We start from the raw sequence: 24724 nt of genomic DNA, 5'->3' as shown, positions 1-24724 counted from the left end.
AGAGTCCTCCTACTAATTACAACACGTGCTAAATTACAACATATTTGTTTTTAGCCAACTTCGTCACGGGCTTTGAACGGGGCACCTGGCTCACGCCCGGGAGGCAGACAGTCCCACATTGAATGCCATCAATTTTTAGCCTAATGCGAAACACGCTGAAACGGGCGCCTGGACGAGATTAATCGAATCCCCTCACTGAAAATGGCTGCCATTGACTTTATAACGTTAACTGGTGACAGCGAGAAAAAACAAGCGTAAGATATTTTTTAAATTGTGTTTTAGGTAGCTAAAATGTATAGTTTTCCATATGGGTTATTCTGCGTGTGGTCATAACCAGTTATTGTTTTGAAAAAAATCGTCTTATATACGCGTTGTTAGGTGCTAGCCAGAGTCTGTTTCGCTTCTAGCTAGCTAGCTTACAAGCCAATGTTATGGAAATGAAACTAGGATAAATACTGGACAAGGTTAGCCGAGACCCCCAGCCGTTTGCTATAATCAATAGCTAGACCATCTGATTCAACTTGCCAATCATCAAGCCCCTGACTAGCTAATTGAATCAGGTGGGCTTGTTCAAGCTGCAACAAAATTGTGTAACGACTGGGGGTCCCCAAGGAAAGGTCTGAGAAACACTCAAGTTGCACAACTAGTTGTTGTATATTAAACCAGCAATAGTTGTCAAATGAACCGATTACCATGGAGCATTCCAGTTGATTAATCATTACATTACTCCGTCCCATGTCCTGTCATGTGCAGGGGAGAGAAAGCTGAGAGTGGCAATGAAGAGGAAAACCAGGACCTGTCAGAGGAGGAAGGAGGCGCAGGGAAGGCAGAGGCCAGTTCGTCGACACTCATGCTCGCCGTGACCTCAGCTAAGACCAAGAAAAAGAAACACAGGCACCGCAGCAAACACAAGAGACACAAGCAGTCTTCGCCTGAGGACAAGGAGCGACGCCACAAGCACCGGCACAAGCACAAAAAGCACAAGCGTAAAGACGGCCCCTTGACTGACGGCTTCCCCACCGGTGGCGACGACGACGACACCGCTTTCCCATACTCTTCCTCCGCCAAGCCGCCGAGACTGGAAGACGATGAGATGGCGCTTCTGGAGGAGCTGGAGAAACAGAGGGCCCTGATCCAAGCCGAGCTAGACAGTGAAATGACTGAGGGTGGCAGGGGGGTACAGTCGGGCATGGCTCTCATACTCCAGGGATACCACTCTGGGGTGGAGGAGGATGGGGAGATTCAGGGGGAGAGGATGTGCAACGGGCAGCACTTCCGGAAAGGGGCAACGGGGCACGTGGCAGGCTCAGGCTCGCAGACTGCTAAAGACACCGGTAGAGTCCAGCGAGAGTCGACAGACACCGGCAAAGCTAAGCAGAACAATCCCAATAAAAACGGCAGGAAGAGAAAGATGGACGGCAAGACCAAGGATCAGATGAGAGGACTGAGCACGTCCAGGGATAGAGACAACAGGAGACATTCCAGGAGTGCAGATTGCTTCAAGGAAAGGGCACAGGCGTCCAAGTCTCCTCCTGGCACTAGCAAGCAGCCTTCCCTGCCGGCTCAAAGCAGAGAGGCACAAAGCCAGGACAAACACAAGAAGGCGATCAAGTCCCCCGCCAAGGACGCTTCCTCTGGGAATGGGAACTGCTCTCCTGGCCTACGAGGGAGGCCGCCAGGTCCTGCCTCCCAGCTGCAGCGCAGCAAGTCCCCATCACAGTGCCGGGACCTCCGGGCCTCCACCGGAGCCGAGCGAAGGGCCAGGTCACCGCCACCACTCAGAGGGGTCCACCCGAGCCCCCCAGAGAGTCAAAGGAGAGAGGTGGACCGACTGAGACTCTCACCTGGCAGGTCAAGACATTGTTTGGCCTCATGCCGATTCCACACACACACGCATCACAAAAAAAAAAACATCCAAGTTGATGAGTTAAGAAAGTTGGCCTTTTGTGTTTAATACCGATAAACAGGCAATTTTGTTTTCACTGAGGAGATGCATCTTCTCCAATATCTTCTCCACAAATTAATTTACTGTTAACATATTGTGACAAACTATTAGGTTCAGGGTTTCCACTCTCCCGCTGGAATAGACCATGAGCATTGTGGGCTGTATTCATTAGTTCACACTGTAGCGAAACAGTTTACAATGAATAGTAGTGTTTCTTATGGGGTAAATGTAGCTTAGTCCCTCTCCGTTTCAGCTGGTCGCTTCCGTTTGGTTTCTAGTGAATACGATGGTGTTAGACACCACACCGAGGATGGTTAAGGGGCCGGGCTCACATTTTAAAACTACATCTCATTTAAAATAATAACAAGATGTTGTATCGTCACATACACCGGATAGATTCAGTGAAATGTGTTTTACAGGGTCAGCCGTAGCAGTATGATAGGTGCAGTAAAATGTGTTGTTTTACAAGGTCAGCCATAGTAGTACAGCGCCCCTGGAGCAAATTAGGGTTAAGTTCTTTGCTCAAGAGCACCTCAACCTCAACCTTGTCTACTTGGGTATTCAAAACCGGTGACTTTTCAGTTACTAGCCCAGCTCTCTAATTGCAAGTAGACAGCTGCTTTAGCCAGTATTGATTTGATTTATTTAAGCTTTATTTAACTAGGCAAGTCAGTTAAGAATAAATTCTCATTTACAATGATGGGCTACCAAAAGGCCTCCTGCTGGGATGGGGGCCTGGGATAAAAATAATAATAAATAAATACAATATAAATATAGGGCAAAACACACATCACAACAAGAGAGACACAATACTACATAAAGAGAGACCTAAGACGACAACATAACACAGCATGGTAGCAACATGACATGGTAGCGGCACAAAAACATGGTAAAAAACATTATTGGGTAAAGTCAACAGCACAAAGGTCAAGAAGTTAGAGACAACAATACACCATACAAAGCAGCCACAACTGTCAGTAAGCGTGTCCATGATTGAGTCTTTGTAAGGGTCTATCGGCAGAATCTGAAGCAGATAAAATCCGCGAAGAAGAAGGGAGTGTTGACGTAAAACCAGTACTTAATTGCCATGTGGAAGATGGCATGTGTCATCATGCCATGATATTCCCATCCAAACATAGTCCAGTTTACGTCATCCACACATTGAATCGTGTCCAAATCAAATCACACCCCCTTTTTTTAGGTAATGCATGGAGAACATTGAATGTGTAACCCCTTGAATGTGTCCTGTTGCTGCGTGACCTTCAGGATTCGGAGCCAGGACGAAGCGGGGGGCCGTAGGGATGCCAGCGCAGCTCTAGGTGCCCGGCGACGGCTCAGCCGCTCACCATTCAGGCGGAGGTGTTGCTCTCCCAGGAGACGCAGCAGGTCTCCATTCAGGAGGAGGTGGGTGGAGGTACTTTTGTCCCAATATGTCTGATAACTGTACTGTCCCCGCCTGTGTTGTGTATATGTGTGTGAGTCTAAAAATACACAAGTCATTCTATCCCGATTCTCTGTCCGATGGTCTACTTGGACCGAAACGTCATTCTTTATTTTAATCTTTACTCACAATAAAAAAAAAATATATATATAATGGGGAGTGTTGCAACTTACCTATTTTGGGGTTATCATAGTTCTTCTAATTGTATTGTCACGTAACCGGATAGGTGCAGTGAGGTATGTTTTTTTACAGGAGCAGTTCAGTGACGTGTGGTGTTTTACAGGTTCAGTTCAGTGACGTGTGGTGTTTTACAGGATCGGTTCAGTGACGTGTGGTGTTTTACAGGTTCAGTTCAGTGAAGTGTGTAGTAGTACGGCACCACTGGAGCAAGTTAGGGTTATTTGCCTTGCTCAAGGGCACATTGACAGATTCTTCACCTTGTTGGCTCGGGTATTCGAACCATCAACCGTTCGGTTACTGGCCCAATGCTCTAACTGCTAATTTACCTGCCGTCCTAATCATGTTTTTCTTCAAGGTTCAATAGTTTTATACCGTGCATTCGGAAAGTATTCAGACACCTTGACTTTTTCCACATTTTGTTACACCCTTATTCTACAATGGATCAAATAAAATACATGTTTGCACATTTATATAAATATTCAGACCCTTTCACTCAGTATTTTGTTGAAGCACCTTGGCAGTGATTACATCCTCAAATCTTCTTTGATATGACGCTACAAGCTTGGCACACCTCTATTTGGTGAGTTTCTCTCATTCTTCTCTGCAGATCCTCTCAAGCTTTGTCAGGTTGGATGGGGAGTGTCGTTGCACAGCTATTTTCAGGTCTCTCCAGAGATGTTCAGGGAGATCGGGGTTCAAGTCCAGGCTCTGGCTGGGTTACTCAAGGACATTCAGAGACTTGTCCTGAAGCCACTCTTGCGTTGTCTTGGCTGTGTGCTTAGGGTCATTATCCTGTCTGAAGGTGAACCTTCGCCCCAGTCTGAGGTCCTGAGCTCTCTGGAACAGGTTTTCTTCAAGGATGTCTCTGTATGTTGCTCCGTTCATCTCTCCCTCAAACCTGGCTAGTCTCCCAGTCCCTCCCGCTGAAAAACCCACAGCATGATGCTGCCACCACAATGCTTCATCGTAGGGATGGTGCCTGGTTTCCTCCAGACATGACGCTTGGCATTCAGGCCAAAGAGTTCAATCTTGGTTTCATCAGACCAGATAATCTTGTTTCCCATGGTCTTAGAGTCCTTTAGGTGCCTTTGGTAAACTCCAAGTGGGCTGTCATGTGCCTCTTACTGAGGAGTGGCTTGATTGGTTGAGTGCTGCAGAGATGGTTGTCCTCCTGGAATGTTCTCCCATCTCCACAGAGGAACTCAGGGGCTCTATCAGAGTGACCACAGAGTTCTTGGTCATCTCCCTGTCCAAGACCCTTCTCCCCTGATTTCTCAGTTTGGCCGGGAAGCCAGCTCTAGGAAGAGTCTTGGTAGTTACACAGGCCACTGTGTTCTGAGGGACCTTCAATGTTGCAGAAATAGTTTGGTACCCTTCCCCAGATCTTTGCCTTGACACAATCCTGTCTCGGAGCTCTACAGACAATTCCTTCGACCTCATGGCATGGTTTTTGCTCTGACATGAACTATCAACTGTGTACCAGGCAAAAGTTTGGACACCTACTCATTCCAGAGTTTCTTTATTTGTACAGTTTTCTACATTGTAGAATAATAGTGAAGACATTAAAACTATGAATTAACACGCATGGATGTAGTAATCAAAAAGTGTTAAATAAATCAAAAATATATATTTGATTATTTTACCCCTTTTTCTCCCCAATTTTGTGATATCTAATTGTCCCATTGCTGCAACTCCCGCATGGACTCGGGAGAGGCGAAGGTCGAGAGCTGTGCGTCCTCCGAAACACAACCCAGTCAAGCTGCACTTGTTCTTGACACAGTGTGTGCTTTGCGCAGGCCCGACACAGGAGTCGCTAGTGGGCGATGGGACAAGAACATCCCAGCCGGCCAAACCCTCCCCTAACCCCAGCCGGCTGCGACAGCCTGGACTCGAACCAGGATCACTAGTGACACAGCTAGCACTACCTTAAACCACTGCGCCACTTGGGAGGCCCTTCAAAAGATGTTTTATATTTACGGTTCTTTAAAGTAGCCACCCTTTGCCTTGACAGCTTTGCACACACTTGGCATTCTCTCAAGTAGCTTCATGAGGTAGTCACCCAGAATGCATTTCAATTAACAGGTGTCTTGTTAATTTGTGGAATTTCTTTCCTTCTTAATGTGTTTGTCCCAATCAGTTGTGTTGTGACAAGGTAGGGGTGGTATACAGAAGATGGCCCTATTTGGTAAAAGACCAAGTCCAAGAACAGCTCAAAAAAGCAAAGAGAGTCCGTCATTACTTTAAAACATGAAGGTCAGTCAATCCGGAAAATTTCAAGATTGTATTTTTTTTCAAGTTTCTTCAAGTACAGTCGCAAAAACCATCAAGAGCTATGATGAAACTAGCTCTAATGAGGACCGCCACAGGAAAGGAAGACCCAGAGTTACCTCTGCTGCAGAAGACAAGTTAATTTATAGTTACCAGCCTCAGAAATCGGCAATTAACTGCACCTCAGGTTGCAGCCCAAATAAATGCTCCACGGAGTTCAAGTAACAGACACATCTCAATATCAACTGTTCAGAGACTGCGTGAATCAGGCCTTCATGGTCAAATTGCTGCAAAGAAACCACTATTAAAGGACACCAATAAGAAGAGACTTGCTTGGGCCAAGAAACATGAGCAATGGAAATCCGAGTCCAAATTTGAGATTTTTGTTTCCAACCGTCTTGTCCACCACTTGGTCTTTTAGAATTCAAGGCACACTTAACCAGCATGGCTACCATAGCATTCATTCTGCAGCGATACGCCATCCCATCTGGTTTGCGCTTGGTGGGACTATATCATTTGTATTTCAGCCGTACAATGACCCAAAACACACCTCCAGGCTGTGTAAGGGCTATTTGACCAAGAAGGATTGCTGCATCGGATGACCTGGCCTCCACAATCACCCGACCTCAACCCAATTGAGATGGTTTGGGATGAGTTGGACCCCAGAGTGAAGGAAAAGCAGCCAACAAGTGCTCAACATATGTGGAAACTCCTTCAAAACTGTTGGAAAAGCATTCCAGGTGACTTCCTCATGAAGCTGGTTGAGAGAATGCCGAGTGGGCGCAATGCAATGGTTGGCTACTTTGAAGAGTCTCAAATATAAAATATTTTGATTTAAAACTTTTTTGGGGGGGTTTCTACTTGATTCCATATGTGTTATTTCATAGTTTTGATGTCGTCACTATTATTCTACAATGTCAAAAATGGTAAAAATGAGTCGGTATGTCCTTACTTTTGATTGGTTGTGTGTGTGTGCCTTTCCAAATCATGTCCAATCAATTGAATTTACCACAGGTGGACTCCAATCAAGTTGTGAAAACAGGATGCACCTGAGCTCAATTTCGTGTCTCATAGCAAAGGGTCTGAATACTTATGTAAATAAGGTATTTCTGTTTTTTTTGTTTTTTTTTAAATGTGCTTGCTAAAATGTGTAAACCTGTTTTCACTTTGTCATTATGGGGTATTGTGTGTAGATTGATGAGGATTTTTATATACATTTTAGAATAAGGCTGTATCGTAACAAAATTTGGAAAAAGGGGAAGGGGTCTGAATACTTTCCGAATGCACTGTATATCATTAATTGAAATGACCGTTGGAACATCGGGAAGTCTTACATATTGCACCTGGCTTTTGCTTTTCTTTCCTGCGACTCTTCTACGTAGGTCATTGGATCGGGACAGGATGGGACGGAGGCCGCAGTGGGGTTCCAGATCCCAGGAGGGGAGGCAGAGACTGAGCCGGGACAGAGAGGACAAGTTCAAGGGCAGCCTCTCGGAGGGAATGAAGGTCGACAAGGAGGACTCTGAAGATGAAGTGTAGGCAGTTCACTTGGGATTTTAATTTGATTTGCTTACTGTTTACCTCCGATGTGTTGAATGGATGGATCATACACAAATGATACAACATTAATCCATTTCAATGTCATTAATTAAATCACACACCATTTTTATTTTATTTTATTTTTTTAAGCAATATAAGCTTTTGTCAATGGTTGTGGGGTGGACGACCACATTGTATGTGTGTGTTGACGTGGTTTGTCCTGTAATAGGCTGGAAGATTATGATGTGGATGAGGACGACGAGGAGGCTCTCATCGAACAGCGGAGGCTACAGCGTCTGGCCATCGTCCGGGTGGGTAAAAAGACGTATGACGTCAATCATCATCATCCCCTCTGCGCCGACCTAACTTAACCAGAGCCACACAGCCATGTTGCTACAATATGTATTTTAAACTTTCTTTATTGGCTATTGTCATGCACGGCATGCAAACATGACACGCACAGCTGTTTGATTGTTAGTTCAACAATTGGAATGGTCGTTGGACACTGTGTGCAGTGCCAATACTCTGGCCACACCCCTAATCCCAGGTTTTGTGTTGCTTAGTGCCAAGGGAGTCACTCAAAAGCTTAATGGCACGCCCAACTTTTTGATTGGCTGATCGGGTCCTGGTGTGTTGATCACATTAGTTTCTGATTGTTGTGTAAGATGACTACATCGGTAGGCAGGAAGAAGGCTGGGCTGAGCGACAGAGAGGGAGGGAGGGCAGTGTATTCTGTATTCCTGGAAAATGTAACCCCCCTTACTCTCCCTGTCCACCAACCCTGCTCTCCCTGTCCACCAACCTCCCTCTCTCGCTCTCTGCCTATCCACAAACCTCCCTCTCTCGCTCTCTCTCTCCACCAACAACCAGAATTCCTGTAGGCCCTCCCAGCACACCACTAAGAATACCAATAATTGTGACCATATAGAGATGATTTTGTATGCACAATTTTAATTTTTTATTTAGAAAAGGGTGCACATTTTAAAATGTATCATGTTTATAATCACTAGAGAATAAACTGGATGAGCTCCGATTGTGACTATTCTATCAACGTGATCTGTGGTACTGTAATATCCTATGTGGTGTGTCTCTGTCATATTAAGGAAGTCTTGGCATTCTGCTCGACTTTTATAAATATTGTCTGTTTTTATACATATTCTCGTGCCTGTGCTTGCATATTTTTGCTGACGTGTGTGTGTTTTATTTTTCTGTGAACAGAAGTACAAGGGAGGGAACGAGGACAGTAACATGTCGGAGCCCGGCAGCCCGCAGAGCAGCCAGCGCAGCCGCTCGCCTTCGCCGGACGACATCCTGGAGCGTGTGACGGCCGACGTCAAAGAGTACGAGCGGGAAAACATGGACACCTTTGAAGAAAACATCAAGGCTAAGCACAACCTCATCGAACAGGAGAAAGATGGTAAACATATGTGCTGTATATAAGTGTGTGTACATCAGACCTGTCAACTAAGACATAGACCTATGACAAATACTTTCAACTAATTGATCTTCGCTTGGTACATTATGGAAACCATAGAATACTCTGTTGTTAAATACTATGAAGTGTCTGACCCAGGTGGGTGTTTGTCTGATACAGTAGTAGTAGTAACAGCAGCACTCGGTATGTTTTGTTTGTCTGATACAGTAGTAGAAGTAACAGCAGCAATCAGGATGTTTGTTTGTCTCATGCAGTAGTAGTAGTAACAGCAGCACTCGGCATGTTTGTTTTGTTTGTCTGATACAGTAGTAGCAGAAACAGCAGCACTCGGGATGTTTGTCTGATACAGTAGTAGCAGAAACTGCAGCACTCGGGATGTTTGTCTGATACAGTAGTAGCAGAAACTGCAGCACTCGGCATGTTTGTCTGATACAGTAGTAGCAGCAACCGCAGCACTCAGGATGTTTGTCTGATACAGTAGTAGCAGAAACAGCAGCACTCGGGATGTTTGTCTGATACAGTAGTAGCAGAAACAGCAGCACTCGGGATGTTTGTCTGATGCAGTAGTAGTAGTAACAGCAGCACTCGGCATGTTTTGTTTGTCTGATGCAGTAGTAGTAGTCAGCTTAGTAATAGTAGTAGTAGTAGTGGTAGTGGTAGTAGTCAGCTTAGTAGTAGTAGTAGTCAGCTTAGTAGTAGTAGTAGTCAGCTTAGTAGTAGTAGTGGTAGTGGTAGTAGTCAGCTTGGTAGTGGTAGTAGTCAGCTTGGTAGTGGTAGTAGTCAGCTTGGTAGTAGTAGTCAGCTTAGTAGTAGTGGTAGTAGTCAGCTTAGTAGTAGTGGTAGTAGTCAGCTTAGTAGTAGTAGTCAGCTTAGTAGTAGTGGTAGTAGTCAGCTTAGTAGTAGTCGTCAGCTTAGTAGTAGTAGTCAGTTTAGTAGTAGTAGTAGTCAGCTTAGTAGTAGTAGTCAGTTTAGTAGTAGTGATTCAGAAGTGGAAAGGGGATACCTAGTCAGTTGTACAGGGAAAGGGGGGGATACCTAGTCAGTTGTACAACTGAATGCATTCAACTGAAATGTGTCTTAAGCATTTAACCCAACCTCTCTGAATCAGAGAGGTGCGGGGGGGGGGGCTGCCTTTATCCACATCCACGTCTTTGGCACCCGGGGAACAGTGGGTTAACTGCCTTGCTTAGGGACAGAACAACAGATTATTTTTTACCTTGTCAGCTTGGGGATTTGATCCAGCAATCTTTCGGTTACTGGCCCAACGCTCCTACCCACCAGACTTCCTGGACATTGATTGATTTTTCAAATATAGTTAATAAGTCTATTACTCAATTACTTATTAATATGATGTTAATTTCTCATGTACTCTTGACTTCTTAATCAATTAAATATATATATATTAAAAAAAAATATATTTTTTTTAAGTTATATTGACATCAGCAGTTGTCAAGATGCTTTTACAGATAAACAGTGCTTGATCTTAAACTTGAGCCCATTTCTTTCCTAGAAGGAACCAACCCCAAAAAACCTTCCGGCCCCGACATGTTTACTGAATCGGATGACATGTTCGCCGCCTACTTTGACGTGAGTACTCCTCCCGTTGCTTTGATTCCATTGCTTTGTTTGGAATCTGACCACCATGACTTGTGCCAATGTGTCTTTTTTTTTATTTTATTTTTTTATTTTTTATAAATGAAGTTGTCTATGGAATAGGATCCTGTCAGATAGGGTTGCTAAGAGTGGTGTCCGTGTCTCGGGGCGCCCTTGTTATTATTACTGTCCAAAACACGCGTCTGTCAGCGGGTAACTTTAGACCGGGCCACAGCGTTTTCTCTGGTGACCTTTCTGTGAGGCTACTGAGAACTGCTTGTCCGATTTTTTTTTTTGTTTTTTTTTTTTGAGTCGGGATAAGCTCGCAAGTTGGGACTTTTAAGCGTAAATCATTTGTTAATGTCAGTGCGGGGCCAAAAGTTTGGCGCGTCAATCTCAAGTCAGAATACCACCTCAACTGTGGTTTTGTATTGTAGCCTGACAGTCAGACCTTGGTTCAAATGAGCGTTTAAATGGGCCTGCATGGGGTGCCAGATGGACAGCATTTGCACTTTTGGGACTGTTCCTTTGGTTCCATTGCTCCAGGCAAGCTCAATCAAGCACATATTCCCATCAGAATAATAACTGATTTCTTGAAAGGGGAAAAAAACTAACATTGGGAAAAACCATTGGTTTCCCGTCATACTAACACTAAGTGATTTGTGGCCACTGCAGAGTGCAAGGTTTCGAGCAGCAGGTATCGGGAAGGACTTCAAGGAGAACCCCAACCTCCGAGACAACTGGACAGACGCAGAGGGATACTACCGTAAGTCCCATTTGGAATTAAAGCTCCTTCCTTATTTTGTTCCTTCATTTGTTTGTTAGCTCATTCATTCATTAATCACTACTGAACAAAAAATATAAAACGCAACATGCAACAATTTTGAAGATTTTACTGAGTTACAGTTCATATAAGGAAATCAGTCAATTGAAATTAATTCCTTAGTCCCTAATCTATGGATTTCACATGACTGGGCAGGGGTGCAGCCGTGGGTGGGCCTTGGAGGGCACCCACTGAGGGGCCAGGCTCAGCCAATCAGAATGAGTTTTTCCCTACAAAAGGGCTTTATTACAGACAGAAATACTCCTCAGCACCCTATCCAAATAAGATTTTTGTTCAGATGGAATATTTCTGAGATCTTTTATTTCAGCTCATTAAACATGGAACTAACACTTTACATGTAGCGTTTTAATATTTTATGTTGGATGTTTATTTATATTCCAGTCTCTGACATTGCGTGTTTTGATATTTCTTAATGTCCGTGTGTTTTTATTTTATATTTTTTACTGCTAGATATTACTTTCAGAGCTAGAGGAACAAGCATTTCGCTGCAGCTGCTTTCACATCTGTGTACGTGACCAATAAACTTTGATTTGCCCGAAAATGTGAAGATGGTTGTTTACTTGCAAAATTGCCATTTCTTGTTGGTCACTAATTCAAACAACAAGGAGGATCAGACAATCTGTTTTACTCGCCTGCTACCTCGGACGCGTAACTTTTGCTTAGCGTGAGACGCTCCTGTTCAGTTCAACAAGTCCTGAGCGTAACCGTGCCGGCTCTGTTTTGAGCATAATATTCAGTTCTGGTTCTATTTTCAAGATTTCGACACGCAGCTCACGCCTGAGAGCAAAAGGATATTGTGGCTAGCATTCTGCTCGCATTGTCTAAAAGTTACTCTTCCAGTGTAGCAAAAAATAGTGTGTTACTGGAAATATGTTTTTAAATTTTTATTCTTCCTAATGGCGCAACCATAGAGCAAGCTCACTTGCCCGGCTGCCATAAATCCCATAAATTGTCTTTCACCTAAACAATGGGAATGAACCATAAAGATCTGTTTTAGGCCTACTGGAATTCTTTGCCGTTTTTGTTTACTTGCAACAGGGAAACGCTTAAGGTCAATCCCTACTTATTCATAACCAATTAGCTAATACATTCAATGTCTTTTGCTATTTGACAGGACTCAATATCGGGGAGAAACTGGACAAGCGGTACAGTGTGTACGGCTACACTGGGCAGGGCGTGTTCAGCAACGTCATCCGAGCCCGTGACGTGGCCCGCGCCAGCCAGGAGGTTGCTATTAAGATCATTCGGAACAACGAGCTCATGTGAGTGTCGTTTACCAATAGCTAGTCTTGGACCCGGTTCTGTAGGCAGAAAACATTTTGAAACTGGGGAGATACTACCTGGTGTTCATTGACTACAGCTCAGCGTTAAACACCAAGCTCATCACTAAGCTAAGGACCCTGGGATTAAAACGCCTCCCTCTGCATCTGGATTCTGGACTTCCTGACGAGCCGCCCCCAGGTTGTTTATTTGATTTAGGATCCCCATTAGCTGACGCCAATGGCGACAGCTAGTCTTCCTGGGGTCTGACACATTACGAAAAATACCTTAGAGAAAGTGGTGAGGGTAGGCGACAACACATCCACCACGGGGGCCCCTCAGGGGTCCGTGCTTAGTCCCCTCCTGTACTCCCTGTTCACCCACTACTGCATGGCCACGCAAAACACCCAACACCATTAAGTTTACCGATGACACGATAGTGGTAGGCCTGATCACAGATGATGAGCTGGCATATTGGGAGGAGGTCAGAGACCTGGCAGTGTGGTGCCTGGACAACAACATCTCCCTCAACGTCAGCAAGACAAAGGAGCTGATCGTGGACTACAGGAAACAGAACGTGCTCCCATTTACATCGACGTGGCTGTAGTGGAGCGGGTCGAGAGCTTCAAGTTACTGTGTCCACATCACAAAGGATCGATCATGGTCCACATACGCCAACAGTCGTGAAGAGGGCATGACAACAGGCCCTCAGATCCTCAAAAGGTTCTACAGCTGCGCCATTGAGAGCATCTTGACTGGCTGCATCACCGCCTGGTATGGCAACTGCTTAGCATCCGACCACAAGGCGCCACCGAGGGTAGAGTGTACAGCCCAGTACAGTGCTCCTTGCCATCCAGGACCTCCTATACCAGGGGAAGGCCCTAAAAATTGTCAGACTCCAGCCACCCATGTCCTAGACTATTCTCTCTGCTACCGCACGGCAAGCAGTACCGATGCACCGAGTCTGGAACCAACTGTTCCCTGAACAGCTTCTTCTACCCCCAAGCCATAAGACTGGTTAATAATTAGTTTGGTTTGGTTAACTATTTAACTATCTGCGTTGACCATTTTTTATTTTGCACTCATTTTTTTTGACTCATCACTTACACTGCTGTTACTGTATCTGTCACTGTGTTCCTAGTTACATACCTACCTCAGTTACTATTGTGGGTAGATATTGTACAGGCTTTTTATTATAGCCCTGCTCGAACACACCATATTCCACTAACCTGTACTTATTATTATCTGAGTCAGGTGTGTCAGAGCAGGGCTGGAACCAAAACTCTGTCCACCCAATAGCTCTCCAGGGGGACCTGTACTACTGTCACACCAGTGTGTCCATGACTTTAGACTCATCGAAGTGGTCTCTTTGTCCCAAAAGGCAGAAGACTGGGCTCAAGGAGCTGGAGTTCCTGAAGAAACTCAATGATGCCGACCCTGACGACAAGTTCCACTGCCTGCGCCTCTTCCGACACTTCTACCACAAGCAGCACCTCTGCCTGGTCTTCGAGCCTCTCAGGTACCACCCTCCAGGTTACTGGCACCCCTAGATTGAGTACAGTGTTTCCCTTCTCATTGTATAGGCAGGGTGGGCCTAGGGCTGTTGCGGTCACGAAAGGTTGTCAGCCGGTGATTGTCAAGCAAATGGCTGTCGGTTTCATGGTAATTGGCTTAATTAATGAACACATTTAGCATCTCCTGGCTTCAAGCCATTGATGCAGATCTTTTGAACGTCTACATTTTAAAAAGTCTAATCAATTCATTTAATATAGCCTACACCTTCACAATAAAGCCATTTAATTTATTTTCGACCGGTTTTAAGAAGCGTGATTTGAAGAACATGTAGTCTATTTCAGAACAGAATAGCATACTCTGAGTTGTCCTGATGTGGCTATGCCAAAAGGCTGTGGGCTACGCTAGTTCATTTAGCAGACAAGATTTGCTTAGAATTCCGGCATTATTTTATAGTAGTTAAGAATAAAATTGAACAAAGCTGAATAAAATAAAGGATATTTTCTCCAAACGATTGGAGGGAATGCTGAGTTGTGTTGAGCGGTTAACAAAGAAATAGGTATTCTTATACATTAATAACTCTAAATTAAGCATAATTTTAGTTGTTCTACAAATGTCGGGCTATATGTTTTGATTTTTAATAAATTTTAATGCTGCATGATCCTCTTTTTAGTAGAGGCCATCACTCTGTTTTCTTGCACAGTTGCATAGCCTGTAGAGATGTTGCGCAACATAAGCTCATGGGCTCTTATTAAGTGTTTAATTAGATGTTCTATTACATTTACATTGATGTCAGAGTGATTAGAGGGACAATAGAGTGCTTGGGTACCAGGCAGTTTGCAAGTTTGGTAGGCTACTAATGACCAACAGCAGCATCAGAGCTTGGAGAAGCCTAATTACCTTGACTCAACAAATCAAATCAAATCAAATTTATTTGTCACATACAATAAGGTAATTACCGCCGGTGTGGCGGCAATACGGTCACCCCAACACCCCAAGGTGGGTCCCTTGCGCATAGGTTTGCTCTCCCTGTGTTAATGAATGTGGTTTCAATTGATCATTTTTTGTTGTAAAAGCCTTAGCTGCTGGAGATGGAGTCTGAAAAGAGGTGGTCTTATTGACGCAAAGAGGCTGTTTTGAAGTCTGAGGGAGTCTGCTGCTCTCTGTCCTGGGGATGGGGGAAATCAATATGGAATGGTGGTATTATTTTTGCCCATTTTATATCAATACTGTGACTCCCAAGTATTGATTTTTCTTTTTGCTGGGCAGTTTAACGTTAGCTAGCACTAGTCGGCTGTACTTGCAAAAATACTTCCAGTATTTCTCATCCTATAGCTTGTTCTTTTTAAACACTAGAACCGCCTGGCCTTTCATCCTACAGGTACCCGCTAGAGAACGTTGCCGGTCATCTCCTTTAGCATCAGATGCATATCAACCCACAAGGTGCTGAAACATAAGCGCCAACGCATGATAAATAGTGCATCAACTATTGTAAAGGATTAGTTGCATGAAGAGATATTTGTGGAACTATATCAATTTTAAACAAAAAATAACAACAATAGTTATTTGTTTTTTTATAGTCATGGATATGTTTTGTCCTAGAAAAAAAAAGCATAGGCCTATAGCCTATTTTAGTTTCCCTTAAAATGGATTACAGTAATGTTTTTAATTGTATCAACTTTATTTTGTAATTACATTTTGTAGATTAAATTAGTAATAGAGTTATAGTAATTAATAAAGTCCAGTTACAGCTGCTTTTGACAAAGTAGAAAATAAAAAAGATAATATAACCAGCTAGGTGCTCAGGTGAAATTATTTGCTATATATTCCTTAACAAAGGCACCAGTGCATGAACAATTGTAAAGGATAAATTGCCTAAATAAATAGCATATTTTTAAGTTTAATGTTATTTGTTTTTGCTTAGTAGCCAAAGCAATGCTGCTGCGTGGGGGTGTGTCATGTGCTGAATACAGGGACCGCACGTATATTCTTTGAAAATGTGACATTTGGAAATAGAGCTGCACCTCTTGAATCATGAGAGTTATTTGACAGAGGTAAATGTCATAGAAACTGCAGAATATGCTCTTTCTGATACTGTATAGAAATCAAAATGTGTTTTTTGCTGCATGTGACTCTGAAGAAGGATTTGTCATTCTCCATTCTATGCATTTGTAAATGACAAGATTGGCCCGTTTTCTTCATGTACAATTTGACAGCTGATAGGCCTAATATTGTCACTCGTCAGAGTATTGTCAAATGAATCTTGTCTATAGGCTAACTGTCATGTGTGAAATTAGTTTCGGTATCGTTGAGGTGTAGTTTCGATGGGCCAGCTGTGCCGTCTGACTGGCATCGTTTTTACTTCCTGTTCATCAACTTAGAGTCCAGGATATGTTTTTGCATTATTCTAAAGGCCTACTGCAACAAACAGCATTTCATGTAATTTCCCTGACAATTAATTTGATTAGTAATAGAGTTATAGTAAATCAAATGTAAAAGCTTTTTATTTTTTAAAATTGTTTACATAAAATAGGTCAAATTATTAACATGAGTGCCAACGCTGATCAATAGGCATAACACACACTCATTATTACACTATAGTTGTTCCAAATCAACCTCGTCATCCAGTTATTTGAGAGAGAGAGAGAGAGAGAGAGAGAGAGAGAGAGAGAGAGAGATATTCTAGCTCCAACAGTGCAGTAATATCTAACAACAACACACACATCTAAAAGAATGGAATTAAGAATATATAAATATTTGGACGAGCAATGTCGGCAGTATTTAGTGAATAGGGTGTCATTTTGTGACTCACCCCTAATATTGTATGTGGTGTCTCTCTACTCTCTCTCCTCCTCAGTATGAACCTGCGCGAGGTGCTGAAGAAGTATGGCAAAGACGTGGGCCTCCACATCAAGGCGGTGCGCTCCTACAGCCAGCAGCTCTTCCTGGCCCTGAAGCTGCTCAAACGCTGCAACATCCTTCACGCCGACATCAAACCTGACAATATCCTGGTACGTCACCTGTAACCCACCGTAGCCCCAGAGACAGTCACCTCTAACCCACCGTAGCCCCCAGAGAGACAGTCACCTCTAACCCACCGTAGCCCCAGAGAGAGACAGTCACCTGTAATCCACCGTAGCCCCCAGTCAGAGAGAGAGAGACAGTCACCTCTAACCCACCGTAGCCCCAGAGAGAGACAGTCACCTGTAATCCACCGTAGCCCCAGAGAGAGACAGTCACCTGTAATCCACCGAGAAACAGTCACCTCTAACCCACCGTAGCCCCAGAGAGAGACAGTCACCTGTAATCCACCGTAGCCCCCAGAGAGAGACAGTCACCTCTAACCCACCGTAGCCCCAGAGAGAGACAGTCACCTGTAATCCACCATAGCCCCCAGAGAGAGACAGTCACCTCTAACCCACCGTAGCCCCAGAGAGAGACAGTCACCTGTAATCCACCGTAGCCCCCAGAGAGAAGATTTTAACAAACATTTAATGGAGAATTAACGTTTTAATAGAATGTTGTAAATTTCCAAATGATCCATCATGATATGATGCCTTGTTGGTATTATGACCCGCTTGCGGAGATAACTGTCAGTTTTGATCAGGGCACTCTACCCTTACCAGTTTCTCCCGGTCACATGACGGGAGTGGACCTCAGTTCAGTCTAATTGAACCCACCCAGTGTGAACAATATGCTGTTTGACAGAGCTAATTGAACCCACCCAGTGTAAACAATATGCTATTTCACGGTGCTAATTGAACCCACCCAGTGTGAACAATATGCTGTTTGACAGAGCTAATTGAACCCACCCAGTGTGAACAATGTGCTGTTTGACGGAGCTTTGATGTCACCTTTGATCTTTTTAAACCTGTTGGCTGGAGTTTTTATATAGGTCAAGTGATATATATTTTTTTATTTTTTATTTTTTTATTGGTTTGTTTTCAACAGGTGAACGAGTCGAAAACCATCCTCAAGCTCTGCGACTTTGGTTCAGCGTCGCATGTGGCAGAGAATGACGTCACTCCCTACCTGGTTAGCCGGTTCTACAGGGCGCCGGAGATTAGTGAGACTCCTCTCTTCTTGTCTTTTCCTACTCTTCTCTTTTTGTGTTCTTCTCCTCCTGTTCTTTTTTTTTTTTATCCTTTCACGACCCTTGACCTGGAGAGCTACTGGGTTCAGGCTTTTTCTCCAGCCCAGTTATATTCAACTAATCACCTGCTCATCAAGTCCTTGATTGGTTGAATTAGTGCAGCAGCTCTCCGCGACCAGTTGGAGAACACTGCTGTAGGTCTTAACTTGAAGGGAAAATATTCAAGTGTCATGTTTAGTACTCGCCAAACGGAATGAAAAACTGCGTAAAATAGGGAGGGGGGCTACTCCCCCCCCATTATAAAACATTTTAAATCTTTTTGAAAACAGTGTGCCCTTATGAACACAACGCTCGTCAAACATACTAATTTTCCATAGTTTGACCCAAGTCTCCTAAAGCCTTTATCTGTCCTTGCAGTCATCGGGAAGCTTTATGACCACGGCATCGACATGTGGTCCGTTGGCTGCACTCTGTATGAGCTGTACACGGGCAAGATCCTTTTCCCAGGGAAAACCAACAACCACATGATTAAGCTCGCCATGGACCTCAAGGGCAAGATGCCCAACAAGGTTAGACCAAAATCCACCAACCACAGAAACTCTCCCTTCACCCTGCTACGGGACATTTAACTGTACTGTAGGGTCCATCCAGAAACTCTCCCTTCACCCTGCTACGGGACATTTTACAGCAGAAAAACAATTTATTCAGAAGTGTTGTTATTGAAATTCCAATTTTTTAAAATCTGAAGAATCTAAACTCTGAGTTTCTGGTTAGTTCCTGAATGGAATCATTTGAAATGGAATTGACCCCCAACTATTATCTTTCTATCCTGCACAGATGATCAGGAAAGGCGTGTTCAAGGACCAGCACTTTGACCAGAACCTCAACTTCCTGTACACCGAAGTAGACAGAGTTACTGAAAGGGTAGGAGGTTGTTGTTTTCTCTCATATTGTCTCAGTGGGAATGTTAATGGAGGATAGTAAGCTAAGCCATGTGTCTATTTTTAAGGACCCTACTTTTCTGAGGATGACTCGAAAACCTTGTGATCTGCAAAAAAGTAAAACGAACCCCAAATGATGTGATGTATCGATTTATGTCCATCTCTATGGTGTCATTGCTCTTGCCTTCTGTCCTTACTCCTTTTCCACACAAACTCCCCCTCTTTCTCCCACTCTTTTTCTCCCTCTTTCTCTCCCCCTCTTTTCATTCTCCATTTCCTCCTATTCCAACCCCCCCTTCCATATCTCTGCTAATTTTCTCTCTACTATCTTTGTTTTCTTCACTCATTTCTCCTTTTATAACCATTTTGTTTTCCTCTCTGGGTCTTTTTCGACTCTGATCTCTTGCCCCGCCCCATCCAACTCCACACCACTTATCTGTTCTGCTTCTCATCCCAACTCTTTCTCTCTCTCACTCTACCTCCTGCCCTCCCTCCATCACTCTCCCCCCTCCCCCACTTGTTCTTCTTCTGTCCCACCCATTCACAGGAGAAGGTGACAGTGATGAGCACCATCAACCCCACCAAGGAGCTGCTGGCTGACATGGTGGGCTGCCAGCGTCTGCCCGAGGACCAACGCAAGAAGGTGGCCCAGCTCAAGGACCTGCTGGACCAGACACTTATGCTGGACCCGGCCAAGAGGATCAGCATCAACCAGGCCCTGCAGCACCCCTACATCCAGGAGAAGATCTTCTGACCACTTCGTACTGTATCCACTCACAGTCATGCATTGATTGCTGCAACCAGTACTGAGTCCTTAGTTTGACTATGGTTGGACCCCCATCCCATCTGGCACTGCTGATGGAAAGGAAGTAGTATTATCTTTCTTCCCCTGTTTGAACCACACACACACACTATCTCTCCCGTTTTTCATCGATCTTCTGGATTGTATAAATAACCGTAGTAGGGCTCCAAGCAGAATGCCTGCTGCATAGCATATGTTCAGTTTCAGCCTACCTGCAAGTCAGATAGTTCTGTCTCATTATAAGCCCTCTATCTCATGGACAGTAAGCCACTCGAGTTGGACTTTCATCCAATCAGATCTTCCGTTTTTTGATTGGCCCCTTGCAGGTGACTGAAGGTGGATGAAATGTTTTGCTGTAAAATAAAATAAAATAAGTGAATTCTGATTGGGTTAAGTAAAATGTAAATTCTGATTTATTGGGGAGGGTTAGTCAAATGTTCATTCTGATTGGGTTAAGTCAAATGTTAATTCTGATTGGGTTAAGTCAAATGTAAATTCTGATTGTTGGGAAGGGTTTTTGAGTTAACGGTCATTCATGAGTTACCAAGGCAGTGACAAGCAGGGAGGGTAACCCAATACCCTTACCCTTTTGAATGGGATGTTTGTACAGTGGGTTGACTAAACTCCTGCAACCTTGGCAGCTCCTTTGACTTACTGTTACCTGTGATGTGGTGCAGGGCCAGCATAAATGATGTCTATATCCGCGTCTCCCCCAGGTATTGAAAGCCCCCATCCACCCTGTCCCCACATCCTGGTGTCTGTGCAGGCCCTGGTCCGCATGCCCGTTCTGCTGCTGCCTGTAGGTCTGTCAGTGCCGAAAACCCAAACGGTTGGGGGGGGGTCCTTGGGTTCTACCTGCAGGGATGGCCCCTCATGTTTAAAGCAGGTTGTATACCACTTACAGTACATTGAAGGTAAGCTATCTCCCCCACCCGCCTAAACAAAAAACTAAGCTCATCAACTTCAACTGGTTATTACCTCCATGTTTTATTTTTTTTTATATATTACACATGGTTTTAGCCAGATGTCCCTGTAGACATGGTTATGTCAAGAAATATGGTTTCTATAAGACAACTATATATTTCTTAAACATAATTCAAATCACTGTGGCAAAGATTGGATTTTTAAAAAAAGAATCCAAATCGGTCATGCATCTAAATTGTAGAGAAAATTGTGGGGGGGGGGCTTATCCAACAAGCTGTCACCTTCAGTGTACTAATCTTAATGCAACAGCTGTTTTATTTGCTCTACTGTGTAATGAATACCTTTTTTTTTTTTTTTTTCTGTGCTCCCTCTACGGTGTTACGATGTTAGAAACTGTGAGGATAGCAGTCTTGCTATGTACACAAAAGCATGTGTTAATTGTTTCTAGGTGTGTTCTCTTAAAAAAAAAAAAAAAAAAATAGAATAAGGCTATGTAAGTGTTTTGTTTCCATCTGTTATCTGTCATTGGTTTTCATGTTTTGTATGACCATGGTGTCTTTTGATACAGGGATATTCCTGCACTGAGCTTTGAGTCTGCTTGTTATGAGCGGTAATTGCCTCTACTTTATTTGGTGTTATATATATATATATATATATAATGATGATCTTATAGGACCAAAACAGAAATAAAACAGCCTAAATGAGTAGCTAATGCAGTATGTATGCCTTTTCCATAAAATGTCTTCCCTACATACAAATGCCAATGTTCAGGCCCCATAAAGTGTCAACAATGAACTGAAATGCGTTCTTTTTAAAGCTAATTCACCAAACCTAAACTAAGAATACTTTGGTGTTCAGCAACTTTTAGGCTGGAATCCAAACTTGAGATCTGTGCGCCAAAACTTGACACGTACAGATCGAAAGTTAGAATTCGGCCCTCACGTGCTAGATTTAGTTCAAACCAAAGGAGCAGAAGAAGACAACATTTTGTGTGCTGTTTCACTGACGCTGATGTTTGTGCTGTTTTTCCCCACAATGATGTTTCCTGTGGTGGCTGAGAGCGAGACAAGAGTCCAGCACTTCCTTCTCCAGGCCGGGCTCCCCTTTCAGAGAGACAAGACCTCCACAAGGCCACTTATCAAGGTCATTTCTGATGGCATGTGTAGATACTAAAAGCCGTAAAGCTATAGAAATAAATAGTCGCAAACTCGTATAACTCCCAGCGACTCTATTTAGTTGTATAGCTTCCAGTTAATTTGCCGATAGTCAGCACCTCTACACTAATGTTCCCTGGGGATGCTCCAACTTGTTATTAGATACTAGAAGCCAAACAACACTGGGGGTGATGTAAAATACAATATGGCGAATTCATTTTGCTTACTGTTTTCCGGGAAGGCATTTGTCATAGACGCTCACCCACACTCGACCATTAAAAAGTTGTGGTTCCAAATGTTTCCTCTGTTAAGGATTTATCGTTCTATTCGTCTACACATGACAGACACTTTTTGGTTAACAAAGTGTCATTACAAGCTGCACATGTACCTGAGTGTGTTTTGGTTACGCATATGGCTCTAAACTGGTTCCAGATTGCCACAAGGCGTCAGGTAGCTTGACTTGTAACTGTCAAAGTTGAACCACCAGGCGTCCGGTAGCTTGACTTGTAACTGTAAAGTTGAACCACCAGGCGTCAGGTAGCTTGACTTGTAACTGTCAAAGTTGAACCACAAGGCGTGGTAACCACAAGGCCACCAGGCGTCAGGTAGCTTGACTTGTAACTGTCAAAGTTGAACCACCAGGCGTCAGGTAGCTTGACTTGTAACTGTCAAAGTTGAACCACCAGGCGTCAGGTAGCTTGACTTGTAACTGTCAAAGTTGAACCACCAGGCGTCCGGTAGCTTGACTTGTAACTGTCAAAGTTGAACCACCAGGCGTCAGGTAGCTTGACTTGTAACTGTCAAAGTTGAACCACCAGGCGTCCGGTAGCTTGACTTGTAACTGTCAAAGTTGAACCACCAGGCGTCAGGTAGCTTGACTTGTAACTGTCAAAGTTGAACCAAGATACTTGTTCATTTGTTCTCTATATGTTCTAGGTGCCGCCCTTTTAGAGAAGAGTCTCGCAAGGAACCTCCTCTGGACAAAGGTTTCTGTTCTGGAGAGAGTTACTGTATTTGTAAAGGTGGACTCATCAATATGACAACATCATACAAAGCGGGGGAAATTCCTGCATACAGAAATCAACAACAGCATTCAAATCTTCTGAGACTGACGCTTGTGGCTTTTCCCCATGTGGGCAAAGCTCACGGGAGGGCGCAAATGTCGCAGTCTTGGCAGATTTTTATTCTATCGTTGATGTCTAAGCAGGAAGACGGGGGGCATTGTATGATGGTGCCATTTTGCTAAGTCAATTATTAGTAGACATGTCATGACCTGACATTTTTCAAATATGTTATCAGTAACTACTTCAGTTATTATAATGAGTCGGTGTTAGACACGTTGTTACCGTAATGAGTCGGTGTTAGACACGTTGTTACCGTAATGAGTCGGTGTTAGACACGTTATCATAATGAGTCACTATTACACGTTGTTATCGTAATGAGTCACTATTACACGTCGTTACCGTAATGAGTCGGTGTTAGACACGTTATCGCAATGAGTCACTATTACACGTTATCATCGCAATGAGTCACTATTACATGTTGTTATCGTAATGAGTCAGTATTACACGTTATCATAATGAGTCACTATTACACGTTATCGTAATGAGTCACTATTACACGTTGTTACCGTAATGAGTCGGTGTTAGACACGTTATCATAATGAGTCACTATTACACGTTGTTATCGTAATGAGTCACTATTACACGTTGTTACCGTAATGAGTCGGTGTTAGACACGTTATCGCAATGAGTCACTATTACACGATATCATCGTAATGAGTCACTATTACACGTTATCATCGTAATGAGTCAGTATTACACGTTGTTATCGTAATGAGTCAGTAATACACGTTGTTATCGTAATGAGTCAGTATTACACGTTGTTATCGTAATGAGTCAGTATTACACGTTGTTATCGTAATGAGTCAGTATTACACGTTGTTATCGTAATGAGTCAGTATTACACGTTGTTATCGTAATGAGTCAGTATTACACGTTGTTATCGTAATGAGTCAGTATTACACGTTATCGTAATGAGTCAGTATTACACGTTGTTATCGTAATGAGTCAGTATTACACGTTGTTATCGCAATGAGTCAGTATTACACGTTGTTATCGTAATGAGTCAGTTTTACACGTTGTTATCGTAATGAGTCAGTATTACACGTTGTTATCGTAATGAGTCAGCATTAGACACATTGGGTGACATTCTGGACCCATTAGACTGAGATTTGTTCATGAACTCGGATGTTTTGCTTATGGATTCTGAGAAAGTATATGGAAATCATGATAAATTGTATTTAGTTCGATTGAACTTTGGTTATAATGTGGCTAAATCTATGCCAAAGTGATCAACAATGAAGGTAATACTTTTTCTTGTTATTGATAAATATGGCCAGATTCATGTTATCACTGGTAACATTGCAATTTTGTGATTTGTTTTTCAGGGTAAGTCAGAACTTCTCTTCCCTGCCTTGGTTCCTTCAGTCTCCTCTTTCTGCTTTGGTGCCCATGTAAGACTGGAGACCAGGGAAGATGTTCAACGAATGAGCCCCTGTGGATATTTCTCAAATAGAAAATGTAATGTTATGTAACACATTTGTCTACATCCTTCACTTTATTCAATGTAATCTTGTACACTACTGTTTCCTTATGATATAACATCAATGTGCATGCTTTGTCCTTAATTGAGAACATAACGTGTTCATTTTTCATTTGGCGTATTAATATAATAAACATAGGCACAGACTATCTGAAGATTTTGAGTTTCTTTGGTAACCGTTTACTTGGA

General features: G+C 43.4%; 1 protein-coding gene across 2 annotated transcripts; it reads left to right on the top strand.

Moving 5' to 3' along the window:
• The first annotated feature begins 100 nt into the window (after positions 1-100).
• On the top strand, positions 101-24684 carry LOC112234173 (serine/threonine-protein kinase PRP4 homolog). Of its 2 annotated transcripts, XM_042307641.1 has the most exons (17): positions 101-254; positions 754-1851; positions 3212-3349; positions 7217-7369; positions 7603-7684; positions 8592-8790; positions 10319-10395; positions 11077-11167; positions 12360-12507; positions 13887-14024; positions 16875-17028; positions 17969-18083; positions 18528-18679; positions 18948-19034; positions 19599-22425; positions 22537-22917; positions 24381-24684. In XM_042307641.1, exons 1-15 carry the CDS (start codon positions 202-204, stop codon positions 19803-19805), a joined length of 2892 nt encoding a protein of 963 aa, XP_042163575.1. In that variant the 5' UTR covers positions 101-201; the 3' UTR covers positions 19806-22425; positions 22537-22917; positions 24381-24684. The 2 variants fall into 2 exon arrangements, with proteins under 2 accessions (XP_042163575.1, XP_042163576.1); XM_042307642.1 differs by lacking the exons at positions 22537-22917; positions 24381-24684 and having other exon boundaries at positions 10322-10395; positions 19599-21489.
• The last annotated feature ends 40 nt before the right edge of the window (positions 24685-24724 follow it).

Source organism: Oncorhynchus tshawytscha, linkage group LG28 (genome assembly GCF_018296145.1).
Source record: "Oncorhynchus tshawytscha isolate Ot180627B linkage group LG28, Otsh_v2.0, whole genome shotgun sequence".
NCBI classification, from domain to species: Eukaryota; Metazoa; Chordata; class Actinopteri; order Salmoniformes; family Salmonidae; genus Oncorhynchus; species Oncorhynchus tshawytscha.
Note: the sequence above shows the minus strand (reverse complement) of the source record. Positions and strands in the feature narration are given on the sequence as shown.

Coding starts and splice junctions, on each gene's coding strand:
- LOC112234173 (XM_042307641.1), top strand. CDS start 202: ATGGCTGCCATTGACTTTATAACGTTAACTGGTGACAGCGAGAAAAAA. Junction 255..753: donor GACAGCGAGAAAAAACAAGC/GTAAGATATTTT, acceptor TGTCATGTGCAG/GGGAGAGAAAGCTGAGAGTG. Junction 11,168..12,359: donor AGACGCAGAGGGATACTACC/GTAAGTCCCATT, acceptor GCTATTTGACAG/GACTCAATATCGGGGAGAAA.